At 48.2% G+C, this 17019-nt stretch overlaps 2 protein-coding genes across 5 annotated transcripts; both read right to left on the reverse strand.

The window, feature by feature from the left end:
- Positions 1-4232: 4232 nt before the first annotated feature.
- LOC124682758 (gibberellin-regulated protein 2-like) lies at positions 4233-5569 on the reverse strand. 3 transcript variants are annotated; one of them, XR_006996418.1, is made up of 4 exons: positions 5453-5569; positions 5325-5379; positions 4988-5194; positions 4233-4739 (listed from the first exon to the last, which is right to left on the reverse strand). XR_006996418.1 is itself a non-coding variant. In XM_047217383.1 (3 exons), exons 1-3 carry the CDS (start codon positions 5203-5205, stop codon positions 4464-4466), a joined length of 402 nt encoding a protein of 133 aa, XP_047073339.1. In that variant the 5' UTR covers positions 5206-5318; the 3' UTR covers positions 4233-4463. The 3 variants fall into 3 exon arrangements, 2 of the variants coding, with proteins under 2 accessions (XP_047073339.1, XP_047073340.1); XM_047217383.1 differs by lacking the exons at positions 5325-5379; positions 5453-5569 and having other exon boundaries at positions 4233-4588; positions 4681-4739; positions 4988-5318; XM_047217384.1 differs by lacking the exon at positions 4233-4739 and having other exon boundaries at positions 4949-5194.
- An 801-nt stretch (positions 5570-6370) lies between these two features.
- Positions 6371-10628, reverse strand: LOC124685307 (delta(24)-sterol reductase-like). 2 transcript variants are annotated; one of them, XM_047219656.1, is made up of 3 exons: positions 10471-10628; positions 7996-9259; positions 6371-7111 (listed from the first exon to the last, which is right to left on the reverse strand). In XM_047219656.1, exons 2-3 carry the CDS (start codon positions 9235-9237, stop codon positions 6668-6670), a joined length of 1686 nt encoding a protein of 561 aa, XP_047075612.1. In that variant the 5' UTR covers positions 9238-9259; positions 10471-10628; the 3' UTR covers positions 6371-6667. The 2 variants fall into 2 exon arrangements, with proteins under 2 accessions (XP_047075612.1, XP_047075606.1); XM_047219650.1 differs by having other exon boundaries at positions 7996-9262.
- Between the last annotated feature and the right edge of the window lie 6391 nt (positions 10629-17019).

Below are 17019 nucleotides of genomic sequence, written 5' to 3' on the forward strand. Positions count from 1 at the left end.
GTAGTAACTCAGCAGTATTTAGGAACAAGGCCTAGGGATTACACTTTCACTAGTGGACACTCTCAACATTGATCACATAACAGAATAGATAAATGCATACTCTACACTTTTGTTGGATGATGAACACATTGCGTAGGATTACACGAACCCTCAATGCCGGAGTTAACAAGCTCCACAATAATGCTCATATTTTAGTAACCTTTAGTGTAAGATAGATCAACGTGACTAAACCAAGTACTAGCATAGCATGCACACTGTCACCTTCATGCATATGTAGGAGGAATAGATCACATCAATATTATCATAGCAATAGTTAACTTCGCAATCTACAAGAGATCATGTAGCATAAACCAAGTACTAACACGGTGCACGCACTGTCACCTTTGCACACATGCGAGGAGGAATAAACTACTTTAATAACAAATCACTAGAGTAGCACATAGATAAATTGTGATACAACATGCTGCAATCATAAAGAGATATAAATAAGCACCTCACTATGCCATTCAATGAGTAAGTATTCGTGAAATATGGCCTAAGAGACCCACACGGTGCACACACTCGTCACCTTTACACACGTGGGACTAGGAGTCTCCGGAGATCACATAAGTAAAACTCACTTGACTAGCATAATGACATCTAGATTACAAGCATCATCATATGAATCTCAATCATGTAAGGCAGCTCATGAGATTATTGTATTGAAGCACATAGGAGAGAGATGAACCACATAGCTACCGGTACAGCCCCGAGCCTCGATGGAGAACTACTCCCTCCTCATGGGAGCAGCAGCGGTGATGGAGATGGCGGTGGAGATGGCAGCGGTGTCGATGGAGAAGCCTTTCGGGGCACTTCCCCGCTCCGGCGAGGTGCCGGAACGGAGACTCTCGTCCCCCGCATCTTGGCTTCGCGATGGCGGCGGCTCCGGAAGGTTTTCGTGGGTTTCGTCAATTGCCTCGGGGTTTTCTGATCCGGGGGCTTTATATAGGCGGAGAGGCGGCGCCGGAGGGTCTCCGGGGGCCCACACCCTAGGGGGCGCGCCCCCTTGGCCGCACCGGGGTGTGGTGTGGGGCCCCCAGGGCTCCCCTCTGGTCCTTCCCGGGTGTTCTGGATGCTTCCGATGAAAATAGGAACTTGGGCGTTGATTTCGTCCGATTCCGAGAATATTTCGTTACTAGGATTTCTGAAACCAAAAACAGAAGAAAACAGGAACTGACACTTCGGCATCTTGTTAATAGGTTAGTTTCAGAAAATGCACGAATATGACATAAAATGTGCATATAACATGTAGATAACATCAATAATGTGGCATGGAACACAAGAAATTATCGATACGTTGGAGACGTATCACCCGCCACCTGCCTCGGCCCGGTTCGGCCGCCGCACACCGCCTCAGGATTCGGAGGCCACATGCCACCCCGCCACCCGCCCCACCCCGATTTGGCCGTCGCACGCTGCCAGTGGTGGCCGCCGCCCTCGGCCAGTCCTTGCACGCCATCGTCGCGCCGCGTCCCGACCGGATCGAAGTATGACTTTTTCCTCTCTTTTTTCCATTTTCGTTTTTTCCTTTTGTCCCAAACGGAACATAGAACCAATTGCATCTTCGCGTATGTAGATGAGTGCGAAGGTGAACATGGACGACGCGGTCGATCCGATGTTGGATTGTTCCGATTGTTCATCTTCGGACGATTTAGACATCGATGAGCTGCTCCAAGACGACGACACGAAGATGATGGTCGTCGTCATCGCCGTGAAGGAGCAGTAGGACTACGCGAAGCTAGTGGATCAGAGGAAGGGGTCATAGATGGGCCGCATTTGCATCCTGCGGAACCGCGCTCTCGGCCACGCGCAACTGATGCAAGACTACTTTGCTGAGGTACGAACATACCCACCCTACCTCTTCCATAGAAGGTACCAAATGCACCGTAGCTTGCTCGAGAAAATCGACAAAGATTATGAGGCCAACTCAAACTATTTCAAGCATCGTAGAAATGCTGCCGGCACTGTGAGATTTAGTGCATTCCAAAAAATATCGACTGCAAAGCAGGTGATCGCCTATGGCATACCCGCGGACTATGCCGGTGAGTATCTTTGCATTGGCCAAGATACAATCACTGAGTATCTTCGCATTGACCAAGATACAACCACGGAGTCCACGTGTAGATTTTCCAAGATGGTCATCCGGTTGTATGGTGATTGGTATCTTCGAGCTCCCAACGAAGAAAGATACCAAGAGATTGATGAGATTGATGGAGATGAATAAAAAGGGGTTGGTGGGGCATGTTTGGTAGTCTTGATTTAACGCATTGGATATTGAAATATTGTCCAAAGGCATGGTATGAAATGTACATATTGCGGCAAAATCTATGATCCCACAATTGTGATTAAGGCCGTGGCATTGAAGAACTTGTGGATTTGGCATGGATTTTTTAGTTTGCCGGGAACACTCAATAACATTAACGTGCTTCAAAGATCACTTTTATTTGCAAGACTAGCTGCTGGTGATGCCCCAACTTATAGCAACAAAATCAGGGAGGATACACCTTGCATAATTTTTCCGTTGTTATTTGCACAACTAGATAAGTTCAATTTAGGCTGAGACTTGTTGCGACGGAGCAAGCAATGGATTTATATAACCATATTGGAAGGAGGCGGCATTTTGGCTTATAGAAGCAAATGCTTACATTATCCAAAATAATTAAATAACAATTTAAAAAAATTCAAAAAAATTTGATATAAATTTTTTGGTGTACATCGTGACATTCTATGTTAGTACACAAGTTTTTATGGAGAAACAATATTTTATGTGGTGTGTACAAAAAAGATTAAAAAAAATGTCTTGTACGTAGTCGTGTTATAGCATCAAAATTTGTCATTTTTACAGGAGCCACAAAATTTTGTAGTTTTTTTTGGAAAACTTATGTACGCACATAAAATATGTAGATGTACATGAAAAAAATTATTTAAATTTTTTTGACACTTTAAAATGTAGATTTACATAACGGAACCAAATGCTCCTATGAGCCGAGCCAAAGTGAATATCCCATATTGGAGTGGTTATTCACACAACTAACCATTATTTCACATGTCCAGGAAGCTACTTTATTTGTGTAATTAGAAATGATAGGATGAACAGATTCACATTTCTCACACTTCCATGAAACGAGTTTATTTGCGTACATAAAAATCCAGAGCACGACTACCAAGGAATGAATGCATTCTTAAATTCAGAGCACGACTTCCAACTGACTTCAGGCACAACCAATTAAGTTAAGACTCTAACTTTAGATGTGATGCCACCCCCACTTATATACTACTGTCGCTAAATTCAGAATACTAAGCAAGTCTCTCAACATCGCAGAAAATCGAACCTCCATGGCTAGTCCTACAATTCATGATATTCTCTGCTTCTGATTTCACTATGGATCAAAAAGTCATCTGATGGCAACACATAACAAAGATTCGCACCGCTCTCTTCATAACCAAACGGTCGGAATAAAAACATGGGTGTGCACGACCAAATACCACCTGATCCAGAAAACTCCTGATATAAGGCGCACTGCTACATTTGCCGACTTAGCCTTCCGGAACCCCACACTCCAGCAAAATCAAGAAGGACACGCATCAAGTAGATCTTCATCTTGGCGAGAGAGAAATCCTAGGACCACCACCATTATTTGTGAGAACACCAGCCTCCACGCCGTCGGTCACTCCTGCTGGATCACCGGAGAAGTAAAAGGCGGCACGAAGCACCGACGGCGGCTTGGCTGAAGCCATGGTTCATGCGACGATTGGGGCCAAGAGGGCCCAAATCTGGCCCAGATCGCCGCCCCCGCCGAACCGCCGCCGGAGGCGAGGTCGCCACGCTACACCCACTCCTCCATGACGACCGGCGAAGTGTATCAGGCCACGGCCACAACGGCCGTGCCGCCCGACATCCTCAACATGCGCCCCACTGCCTCCCATGAAGCGCCGCCGCAGAGCCCTCTCCATCCCTTCGTCCTCCGACGGAAGGGGTCGGCAGCAGCGGCGACCTGAGGGGCGGGGGATGAGGGGCCGCTAGGGTTGTGTACGTGGTTGGGGGCCTCCACCGCCGCTCAGGATTGCGCATGAAGCTTAACACCGTGGGTCGGCGAATACATCGAAAACGAATTGGTGGAAGTAATTTTCTTGTAATGAATATCTTTCATTTTTATTTTTATTTTGCGGGGAAAAGAGATGTTATTTCTTATGTAGGGATATTACAGTCAGCCTTGATCGCATCAGCGATTTCTGGCCGAAAGTTCTGAAACCAAATTTCACTTTTACTTTGTCCTTTCCCTAGCGAAGCCAACCCGTGGCTTGCGTGGTTTGCCTCGCGATTAATCTTCTTTATTTCTATCTCTCTTTCCTTAATTCTCTCTGATAACACTAACTCTGTTGGCATACAACGACAGGTTCGGAGACTCAGAAGTCAGAAGAGACTAGCTTGATCGCCTCGGCGCAGTGATAGCTTCATTTGTCCAGTTCAGCGTCAAGCCAAGGCCCTCCTCCATAGCTGCTAGCTCCGCGTCCAGTGCATCCGCGCAAGAACAAATCTGTTGGCAAGCTGCGAATATATTTCATTTTTACAATTATTTTGACACACACTTTGGTATTGGTTGGAGAAAAAAGTGAGAGAATATAGAGTCGCAACCAGACCAGAGTTTAGTGTCGTAGCACTGCAAATGCATCTCTGTCTGCAACTTCTTAGCAGAATTCTACATAAGGTAGATCTTATCATGTACAAGCAAGTAAATTAGCAGAAACTTCTTATTTTAGCAGTACCATTATCTATGAGAGTGCGAGACGACGGAGGGAGGGAGGGAGGGAGGGAGGGAGGGAGAGAGAGAGAGAGAGAGTGAGAGAGAGAGAGAGAGAGAGAGAGAGAATACAGATTGCTGCAAACCACACAGTACATGATCTATGAGACTAGTGGTGACGAGATCTAGCTGCCGGGGTGTGCGACCTGAATGTCTGTCTACGGCCTACGGGCACTTGAGCTTGCCGTTGTGCGGGTTGATCATGGTGTCGTAGCAGGGGCAGATGTGGCGGGTGTCCTGGCCGGTGCCGGGAGGGACGCAGTTGCAGCGCTTGCAGCAGACGTTGCACTTGTCGTTGCACATCTCGTTCTTCCAGTTGTTGCTGCACCGGCCGTAGCACACCTTCGGGCAGTCTGCTCCCCATCCATTTCCATCCACCATTGGCGTACGTACGTCGCCGGCGAGGCAGAGGGAAATCACACACGAGTTATTGATTGTATACACCACCATGGCAATGAGGCAACGGAATTCAGAGTTACTTACCTAGTTTTGGGGCCTGGAGCAGGGACCTCGCTCTCATGCCGTGCATCGTCGTCACCTGCAGTCAAAAGATATTTCAGATCCGAGGCTGAATTCGCATGCTTGTTTACTCATGTATAGACAGTAGTTACCAGTGGATCGGAAGCAGCAGCCTGGTGATGAGAAGCGAGGAGGAGCACAAGCAGAGGAGGAAGAAGGAGAAGGAGATGGCGACGAGTGACAAGCTGCTGGTTCGCAGCCATTGATGGAGCTTGGGGGAGCGGTAGGTAGGAGGAGTTTGCAAGGGTTTTAGCGTCGAGATCCAGGAGGGCTTCTCTCTTATGTATACCACTACAGCAAAGAAAGCAGAGGAAGCAGAGCAGTGTACCTAGCATGGCAGCCCACGGATCATTCATGTCTCTGTTTTTATCGACTGAGCAATATGCAGTGTACCTAGCATGGCAGCCCACGGATCATTCATGTCTCTGTTTTTATCGACTGAGCAATATGCAGTGTACCTAGCATGGCAGCCCACGGATCATTCATGTCTCTGTTTTTATCGACTGACCAGTGAGTGCCACTCACATTCACTCGGTCAGGGTCAGCTAGCCAAACAACAACCGTCCACGTCTCATGTTTTTTTTACAAAGAAAAACAAAGTTAAAGACAAGAAAAACAGTTCATACTCCTTGCATAATGAGGAGCACGTGCATGCATTCAGGGCCGTTTGGTGCTACTCATATCTCACTGTGCCTCTCACATGCCCTGTCTCCACCCATGAATTGCATCACTCCCTGGATCTATTAGACCATTATTATTACAGTTACAGTACTACTCCTTGCCAGTAAAAAAGTTGCATCACTACCTGTTTTTTTTCCTACAGTTTCATCTGTGAATCAGTTCACCATTTCATCCTGCAAGCTGCCCTGAGCACTATGAGCAGCCCAACTCAGTGTGCCAAGCAGATTAAATCAGGTTTTAGAAGTTAGTATTGGAGTAAACTGAAACAAACAGAAGTGCTTCACAAATGAAAGGCAAAAATGCACCCCATTGCAAATACTGTGTACAACTACAGCATAATAACAGCATTCATATTCGCAACTTCCTGATCAAGCATCTTACTGATTAAGTTCAGGCAGGGAATTCATCACAAGCATCCATATTATTACAGCCACATACATCTTCCTGATTAAGTTCTCTAAGCAAATCAACAACAAAGGGGTAAACGAAGTTGCCGAGTACAGACGGCAGCGAGTGCTACGAATTAATGCTACACGATGAGTTCTAATAATCAAGCAAAATAGTCCTCAGTTCTGCCAAACACATCTCATCCTGAAGACAACGAAACCAGGGACGACCAGAAGGACTTAGGCCTCTTCGGCGTATGCAGGCTCAAGCATGGCGGCCTCGGCCTCCTGCACCTCCTTCTCGGTCTTGCGACCCTTCTTGGACTTGTAGTAGACGCTCATAAAGGTGCCCACTGCGCCGTACTTCTGCCTGCAGAGCTCGTAGTGGGACGCGTCGAACATGCGCCAGAAGTCCTTCTCATTCAGCTCAGTCACCGCGTACTGCGGCTGGTAGCTGTGGTTCTCAATCAGCCACTGCTCCAGCCTGCGCACCGCCTCCACGCCGTTGAACTCCTCGCCGCGGAAGATGAAGGCGGGGGTGTAGTACACGCCCACGTCCGTGAACATCTGAGCATAGCTAGTGTCGCCTTGACGCTGGTGGAGTTCGAAACCCGGCTCCGGGTACACCATCGTCTTCACTGGGAGCTTGTACAGACGGTGAGGGCACAGCCACAGTGGGTACACCTGAGACAAACAAAAGTTCTTCAGTCAAAATTCTTTCTTTCAGAATAAGCAGCAAACAAAAATAGCTGTTGGAGAAATTCACATCCACAGCCCATTAATATCAACGTCTCGTAGTAGCTAATACTGATCTCGAAGATGATTTCATGAAAAAAATTACTAGCTAAGAGCATTTGCAGCCTGCCAGACTCATAAATGCAGATATATTACTTGAATTTCAAATGGCCTTATATTTTTTAGAAATGGGTATTACCCAGCCTCTGCATCAAATAGATGCACACAGCCCTTTATTAAAACAGTTGAACTGTAGCAGTCTTAATAGCAAATGGCCTTATATGTTATAAAAAAAAGAAAAGAAGCAAACATTCTGCATTCAGCAAACATTCTTTCAGACATAGCAGTTGCGCCACACAAAAATAGCTGTTAACTGAGCAGAAACGGAAACTCACATCCACAACCCTACAGCCACTTGAAACAACATTTAAATACATGTACGATAATGCTATGACATGACAGCCTATAAAATTAGATCAATAAGTAACTCAGACTAGCCTTAAATGATGATTTCATAGCAAATAATTCCTAGGCGTAAGTATTGCAGCCCCTACAAGCCTAGCAGACTCTGTGCAAATCCGTACTTACATTTCAAGTGACCTTATACTAACATTCATTCTTTCAGAGAAGCAAAGCTGCAACAGGTTGGGCTACACAAAAATAGATGTAGCAGAATTTCACATCCACAGCCATAGTAGCTAACATTGATCTTGATGGTGATTTCATAGCAAAATTACTAGAAAAAAGCATTTGCAGCCTAGCAGACTCATCAATTGACATCTACACTTGAATTTTCTAATATTAAAAGAGAAGAAAAATGATGATATATATACCTCCATTTCCCGGTGAACAAACTCGAGAGCCTCTCCAACCTTGTACAGGGGCACAAGCATGTCCTGGATGACATGGTTGTCATGGTAGTAGTTCCTGATGGCCTCACCCTGGGTGGCCTTGAGCAGGGAGACCTTGGGCGGCATCAGCCAGCCGAAGAGATACCTGAACCAGAACTGGTCGCCAAAGGGCAGGATGAGCTTGCCCTCCCAGTAGAGGCACCGGGTGTGGCGGTGGTAGTACTGCCTCGTGGGAATGTACTCCACGAACTCGCCCTTGTCCAGCGCTGTCTGTGCGTGCTGGTAGAACCATGGCTTGAACCACCACCCGACGCTGTTGATGGTGTTACCCTTCTTCTTAGCCTCCTCCTTGGAGGCGTACACGCCGGTCATCATCACGCCCTCCGTCTCGGTGTACACCATCCCTTCAATGAAATCGGGGACCTTGGAAGGGTCGCCATCCCTCGGCGCGAAGGAGTCAGCATAGCCCTGTGCAATGTCCTTGAGAGATCCCTTGACTGGGGTGTAGGTGAGCCTCATGTACTCCTTGACTGGGATGAGCTTGATCTCAGCTGAAACGAGGAACCCAAGTGTTCCCTGGGACCATGGGACACCATAGAAGAGGTCAGAGTGCTCATTGTCCTTGGTGGCCCTGACAACCCGACCGTCAGCGAGGACGATCTCGAGGGCGACGACCGTGTCGGAGAAGAGCCCGTAGATGTGGGAGCTCCCCTCAATGCCATAGCCATTTATGAGGCCGCCGACGGTGAGGTCATCGAGCTCGGCGACCACGGCGAGGGAGAGGTTCATGGGGCAGGTGGCCCTGGATATCTGTCCCATGTTGACGAGCGGCTCGACCTTGGCGACCATCCTGTCGGCGTCGATCTCGAGGATGTTGCGGAAGGCTGAGAGGTCGACCTCAAAGTGCCTGGCGCGCTTGTAGTCGACGTTGCGCATGCCGACGGCGATCCAGGGCTTCCTGGCGGTGCAGACGAGGCCGTCCTTCTTGGGGTTGCGCTGCTTGAGGCGCTTGACGACCTTCTGCACGTTCTCCTCGTGCTCCTTTTGTCGCTTCTTCTCGGACTTGATGGCGGACCACATGTCGCCGATGTAGATGTTGAGGTAGATGAGCGAGGAGACGGGGAGGACGAAGAAGATGACGAAGATCCAGCGGAACTGCACCAGGTAGTCCACCAAACTCTTCTTCCTCTTCCCTCGCACCAGCGGCTCCTGCAGGTCCGCCATGGCTGGCTGGAGGGCGCGCAGTCTTCTGAAACGAAAACCGTAGAGTTAGATGAGACATGTTAGAATGACAGTAACACATGAGAGGGGAAAGAAAGTTGTGGCGAGAAATAAGACAATGCTCAGAAAAGTAGTAGAGCAGGCAGTTAGATGAGAGCTGATGACAACTGCTGTACTAGTAAGTAGTAAGTAAGTTTATAACAAGAGCAAGAGAAGTGAAGCATAGCATATCTGAGGAAACTCCCTACACACGAAAGGGAAGGGCGAAAGATAACAAAATACAGTATTGTAGTAGTGTTCTCACGGCTGAACTGGCTGTGTGAGAAGGAGGAGGAAACCCATCATCCATTTAGTCGCCATATATGTATGTATTGTGATGTTAACAAGAAAATGAGTAAATATGAGCATGGACAATCGATATAAGAAACAGCAGCGGAAGGGAATTACAAACTGTTACACGCACGCACGCACACATAGGGCGGGCGGGCGGGCAGGCGGGCAGTTGAGTTTACTGCAGCTGCCAAGCCAGCTAGTAGCTGAATTTGGAGCCCTGACTTGACATGAACCAACAAGACGCAGGACCTAGTGTGTGAGCAGAGCTGGGGCTAGGATCTGGACAGGCCTATCCAGATCCGCGGAAGAAGAAGAAGAAGAAGAAGAAGAAAAATGGGCGCGTTCCGCTGCCAGTTTCAATCCTGACCAGATACTACTAGTGTAGAAAACAAGCACATGGCAAGAGAGACGACGGTAGCTGCATTGCGGATTCCTCACTCACTAGTCGTACAGATTAAACCTGAACCTCAACCCTGGACGCAACCTCCCTGTTGAGGTCAGATCTCGGCGGTGGGGTGAGTGAGGAATGCGTGGGGGGAAGGAACAATTGCACGCGATCTGCGCCTCCCTTCCCTTCCCTTCCCTTGGAAGCAGAGCAGAGTCAGCGGCCCCGGAAAAGATGATGCCTTTTGTGTGATACTATATAGTACTGTATAATTCTTGCTCTAGTTCTAGGAAGGAAGATGGGACAAGTGACAATTTTGTGCATCAATCAATCAATCAAACAAATCCGGAACAAGAAAAATCTACAGCAGCGTGTATCCGTGGACGGTGGTAGCGGTAGGTCGATGGCGGAGGGAGGGAGGGAGGGAGGGAGGGGTGGATCCGGCCGGTCGGAAGACAAGCACGCTGGACCTGGAGTGGAAGAAGATTGAGGAATCGAAGCAGCAGCAAGGTGCTTACCAAGCGATGAGCGGAGGAAGAGACCACCAGATCTCCCCCCTCTCCCACCCGGTAGCAGCGGCAGGACGGAACAGGGGAGGGATCTCTTGGATCTTGGGGTGAGAGGTGGCCGGGAGTGGAGGGGGAGTGAGGTTTGGGAAGAAGCCGAGCGGAGGAGGAGGAGGAGGAGAGGTTTTTGGGTTGGTGGCCTGCACTGCTATCCTGCCTTGCTGCTGCGGTGGCGTAATTATTAATTCACGGCGATTTTGTCACCTACCTCTACCTGGCCTGCTATCGTTGGTGTTGTGTGTTGGTAGTGGTACCAACCTCAACCTTGGTCCGTCCCGTCTCCAAACGGAATGAAGGGGACGCCGGGCGACGTACTGCAGGGGAGCACGCACGGACTGCTGGGGAACGAACGGCTGTTTCGGCCGGGGTTTTTATACATGCAATGCAATGCAATGCAATGGTGGGCACCAACCAACCCCCCACGAGGCCACGACCAGACCACGAGAGGAGATGATGGTACAGATCGGATCGGGTGAGGGCCAGGGGCATCTCCACGGTGGTGATGCAGATGCGATCTCCACACATCCATCCTGCACTACCTGCTACTACTCCCACTATATTATTACGTACCAACAAATGTTTGGACCCTAGCTACTACCCAATCGACTTTTTATAAAATGGAACAGGCTGTCTTGTCTTTTGTTGTGGAATGGGGTGGATCGTCACTAGGTTTATCTGCGGAGTAAAATGCATCATCAGTAGTGAAACTCGGAGACCCAAACCAATATCCGTATGTGTCATATTTCGAAGGCCGGTGACCGTATTGATTTGGGTCTCCAAGTTCCGGCACTACTACGATGCATTTTACTCTTTATCCGGTCGGGCAACACGCGTCTGGGTAAATCCAGTCGGCCACTTGGCTAGGCTCATGGTTGTGTGAGTCAGAGTGTAGGCGTAAGAAGGTTCGAAGTGCAACAATTTTCACTGTAATACTACGATTTCGTATTAGACAACTAGGGACTTAGCCTGGCCTCCTTGTTGTCCACTCGGTCAACACGCGACTAGGGTTTCTCGTGCGCATCCACCCCCTCTCCCCTCCCTCCCAACCGCTCGAGGAGGATGGGCTTGCTCGAGCGCGATGGGTTCGTAGCATAGAAAATAAAATATTTCTACCGCAATAACGAACAAAAATCAATATCCAATATACTAGATGACAACAACGAGATAGATTAGAGTCTTACCCTCGAAGACCAAAAGCGTTAACAAGATCAGATCTCGTGGATGATGTAGTCATTCACTTGCCGATCTCAAGATCGTGCCGAAGATCCTTCCAGCACTGCAAGTGGGCACCATCTCGTGTACTTGGGCGCACGTATGGTGTTGATGAAGACATACTCTCCATGTTCCAGCAGGCGTGCAGATGTAGTAGATCCTCCAAGAATCCTAGCGAGCATGACGGTGTGGTGGTGGGGGCGGAAAAGAAATCATGTAGTGCTTCACCTAAGCATGTGCATGAGGAGAGGGTGTGGGCTAGGGTTGGGGTGGAAGAGTGTGGACACCCCTAAACCTCAAGAGGGAGGGGGAATACTTGCCCCCTTCCCATCTAGGGACGGCGCATGGGAGGGGGAATACTCCCCCCCCCCCTACAAAATAGGGACTTGATCTTATCTTGGGGGCATGGTGCGCCTGGCAAATTAGGGTTGGGCTGCACCCCCTCGGCTCATGTGGCCGCTCGCAGGTCAGTGGCCCCACTGGAACTTTCTAGAAACCCTCTGGTCACACATCGGAAAGTTCCCGGACTTTTCAAAAACCCGGAAAGTGACTTGCCTTATATGAATCTTATTCCTAGACTCTTCCGAACCTCCTTGTGATGTCCTATATCCAATCTAAGACTCTAAACAACATTCAGTCTCCAAATTATATTATCGTACCTACCCTAAGCGTCAAAGAACCTTAAGTGTGTCGCCATGCGGTTCGCTGATGCATACATGACCTAGACACCTCTTCGATCAATAACCGACATCACGATCTGGAGATCTGTGATGGATCCTACATATTCAACGATGACCTCGCGATTGAATGAACAATACACACTGTGACCGATTTTCTTTGTCTCGTGATATTTTACTTATCTGAAATTCGATCGTCGGTATCATCTATACCAACTTCAATGTCATTACCGGTAAGTAAAATTTACTCGTTTTGTGATATGGCATCCCCCGTGACCAAGTCTCGTACTTGCAACAACTTATTGCGTATGATCTCACCGAGAGGGCCTAGAGTATATATCTCCATCATTTGGATGGATAAATCTCACTCTTGATCTATGAGCCTCAACTATCACTTTCAGAATACGCAATGCCAATTTTATAGTCACCCTATTACGGTGTTACGTTTTATGTCATCCAAGTATTCCTCTGGTGTTAGTGATTGACATAATCCCATGGTCTAAGGATTAGATTACTATGCATTTAAGAGCTACAAGAAAACAAACTTAATGGTCAAAATTTGAAATGGCCGCTCCATTCTATTCTGGTACGATCTTTGGAAGGACAAATGTTTGGACACAAAATTCCCAAGGCTGTTTTCCTTTGCAAGGGACAAGCTGCAAAAAGTTAAAGAGTTTTTAAATATGGTTTGAGAGCATTTCCAGCCGTGTCCCTCAAAGCGTCCTCCAAAGGGATTTAGGGCGCGCTGGACAAAAAGTCGTCCCCAGCCGCGTGCCCCAAAGGCCCTTTCCATCTGGCGCGGCCCAATACGGTGTCCGGTGCCCCAAGCCCGTCCCCGCTACACAGGGGATGCTCCGGGCACGCTGGAAACAAGCGTGGCGGGCTCCCACCTGTCGGCGACTATTTCCATAATCGTTGGTTCGCGCCTTTTATTTCTCGTCGCGACTTCCCTCCCGCGCCTCCCACCCCTCCGCAGCCGCTCGATTTGCCGACCGTTTCGATGGCTGATCTCTTCTGAGTCGGCACCGTCGTCGCGACTGGCTCTCTCGCTGGCCTTTTCGCCGCTGCCACTTCGCCAGCGCGTCCAAGAACACGGCGTCATATCCAACCCACCTCCATGCACATAAGGTGTTCGGCGACTTGCCATGTAGGCGTGATATAGGCCGCTATTCGTTGGCTCGAATGCCGCGGCTAAAGTTTAACCATTAATTTTGCTTTAGACATGGATAGCGATGATGAGATGCTTGTCCGAATGCTGAAGGACAAGCAAGACTTCGACGATGACATCCTGGAGCATTTGCTGATCATCACGTCCCTCCGGGACATGGTTGACGCTGAGGCAGAGAAGCGGAAGAGGTCACGCCGTGGAGGGTCGAAGCCGGGGAGAACGAAGATGAACCCCGGCAGAGGATGGAGGGGCATACCATGTTGCACAATGACTGCTTCGCAGATGACGCAACACATGCCGACAATTTTCGGCGCCGGTATTGATGAGGACATCCCTACTACACTACTACCTCCGTCATTGCAAGATGAAGACGATGTTGCTGTGAAGCTCGAGTCCAATGAAGTCAGGATTGGACCAATGACACGAGCTCGTGCGAAGCTACTCAAACAACATGTGAACTTGTTCCTAAGTGATACTTTGATCGATGAGAACTTTATACTGCCCAAGTCCTATTACTTATGTATGATCAGGTACGAAGAGGGAGCAAGCATCGCACAAGGAGGAGAGGAGCAGCTAGACAAGAAGCTGGACATGGAGCTGGACATGAAGACATCACATGGACGTGCGAGGGAGGAGCGGGAGGCATGTGCGAGGGAAGAAGAAGAAGCAGTCTAGCCCGTCGCCAGGCCCGGTCGCCACACCGGCCGACCCGGCGCCAAACCCGGCACAACCGGCCCCCACGCTGGGTGAGCCTGGTTTCAACCGGATCCAGCACTGGTGCCAGTCGGGGACGTTCTGTTTGTCACCTCGGTGCACCCGGTCATGACCCGGCCCCAGGCCCGGTCCAAACCGGACCGGCCGGTCCCAGGCCCGGTCGACCGGCTCCTGAGTCGGCCGAGTCCGAGTCTGTCTCGACCAGATCCAGATCTGGGTCGGTTATCTTTGTATTTTCTCGAACCCTGGTCGTCCTGAACCCCTATATAAGTGCCCAGGACGCCCCCAAATTAAGTTTAGACCACGTTTAAGATAAACCGTAGTTCATAGTTGATTGCTTTGCAAATCTATCGAATTCCTACACCATATTACATTGATTTTGTGTAACCCTGAAAAAGTCTTGTGTGATCTGATGTTCCATTGGGAAATAGACGGTTGCAACTTACCGCTTCGTGGTCGGCGGCTACGTGCGCAAGTGTGTGGAGTTGCGAATATCTTGCAGGGTTGAGAGTTGTTGCATTGGCGACAGGGATCAATCGAGAGATCTCGTTGCGTCATACAAGTTATCATCCACTTCATCATCAAGTTATCTCCGTTGTGTTCATCCCGTGATCATCATCACCACCGCGCTTACTGAGAAGATCGGGCAACCCCTTATCATCTTGGTATCAGATTTCAGTGTTTCCTCGGTAAGCCATCCACAATCCACCCCATAGTTGAGTTGTGAGTGTTTTCATATCCAGGAAAAGCCAAAAATATTAGGGTTAGGGTTTGCCATAGCCTTAAATTGCACTAATTTCGAGTTTTAGTTGGTTTTCGTAGTTGTTTTTGCGTATCTTTTTCTTCCATCTAGTTTTGTTAGGGTTTGTGTCTCCGCTATCATATAGTTTCAGTTTTTGCTACTCCGAGTCCACATAGCGTACAGTGTGTTTGTCCCAACCATAGACACAGCCTTTCGATATAAGTGACTAGGAACTTCCCCAGAAGAGACTAATTTTATCGCTCGACAGGCTGCTCGTTAGGGTTTTTGTGCTTTGCAATTTCTGTTGGCCGTGTTCTCAAGGAGTTGAGTCGTAAAATCAAAAAAAAAATGAAAAGAAGCAAAAAGAGCTACATAGTTGCGTGTGTTACAAAAAGAAATTCCAAAAAGAAAAAGTGTGAAGTGCTAGTAAGATCAAGTGAAGGCCTAGTTTACTTTTATGCACCTGTAGTTGAGCAATCTTGTGCCTGTTTCATTGAGCTTTGCTAGTGTCACATTTATCGCGTTGTGTGAGTATCATTGGTTGTCTACGGTCAGCGCTAGAGCTTGTTATTGGTGCAAATAGGTAGCCTACCTACAGCCCCACATATATCCTGCTTTGCCGTGTGATTTGTTCTTATACCCTTGATATTCGCTTCGCTACATCCGTGCACTAGTTGTCCCTACAAGTGGTAAGCAACACTAATTCACTTTGGAGCGGTAAGATTTCCTTTTCTTATCAGTTTTGAGTGAGTTGTGAGAGTACCACCATATATATTTGTTTTAGTGCACTAACCTACTAACCATGTCTTCTAGTGATGAGAAAATTGTTAACCAGAAAAACAAGAATTCAGCTGATGTGAAGACATGGAGGGAGTATGAAGCTCTTCATAATGAGATGCGACGTGAATTCCGCACTCAGGACGATGAACTTAAGGGGACTGTTCAAGGGATATCCCAGAAGTTGGATGCTACTAATGAGACCGTCACTACAATGAAAGATCAAATGACGAATATCCAGCGCAGTCTTCAAGTTTTGCAACTAGCTGTTGAAAATCTCACACAACAACAGCAACAAGAAGAAGTAGACCCTGATCGATCTTCAGGATGAAGCACCTGGTGTTGATCGTGGTAACCGTGGTAATGGCTTTGTTGAACTTGGACGCCATGGTCGTGGGTTTGATGAAGAAGATGGATTGGGTAAGCCCAAGTTCTCCATACCCAAGTTTGAAGGAGGAGCTTATGTTGAAGAATACCTCACTTGGGAGCTGAAGATCGAGAAGTTATGGCGCTTACATGATTATATCGAAGATAGGATGATAAAGCTAGCTTCCTCGGAATTTGATGGCTATGCATTGCGTTGGTGGGATGGAGTTACACGTACTCGTCAAGAAGATAACGAGCTGCCGGTTCGTACATGGCGTGAGATGAAGGCCATTATGCAAGCTCGTTTCGTTCCAACTAATTATTTGTGATCAATATATGATAAGTTGACCCTATTGAGACAAGGTGTGAAGACTGTTGATGAATATTTCATGGAGATGGAGATGCTTATGCAGCGTGGCCGTGTCCATGAATCACTTCAGATGACAATGCAGCGTTTTCTACATGGTTTGAAGTATGATATCAAAGGCATTGTTCGTCATCATAGTTACACTACTATGAATGAGTTGCTACATCATGCAAGAGAAGCTGAAGCACAATTGGCTGAAGAAGCTCAAATCAAAGGTCGTGCTATGGGAGTTGGGCACTACACGCCTAGGGCGCCCCCATCTACGGCGCCGGTGTCATCATCGCGCTCCGCACAGTTTCCTACTTCGTCTAGCAAGCCGGTTTCCAATGTGTCCAACACAAAGAGGTCCAAACTCGATGCAAGTACAAGTGGTTCTAGCATGTCTACTGCGTGCAACCGTGATATGGCTTGTCATACATGTGGTGGCAAGGGTCACTTCAAGAGAGATTGTCCTAACCGCAAGGTCATGATTATCAAT

Source organism: Lolium rigidum, chromosome 1 (assembly GCF_022539505.1).
Source record: "Lolium rigidum isolate FL_2022 chromosome 1, APGP_CSIRO_Lrig_0.1, whole genome shotgun sequence".
NCBI lineage: Eukaryota > Viridiplantae > Streptophyta > Magnoliopsida > Poales > Poaceae > Lolium > Lolium rigidum.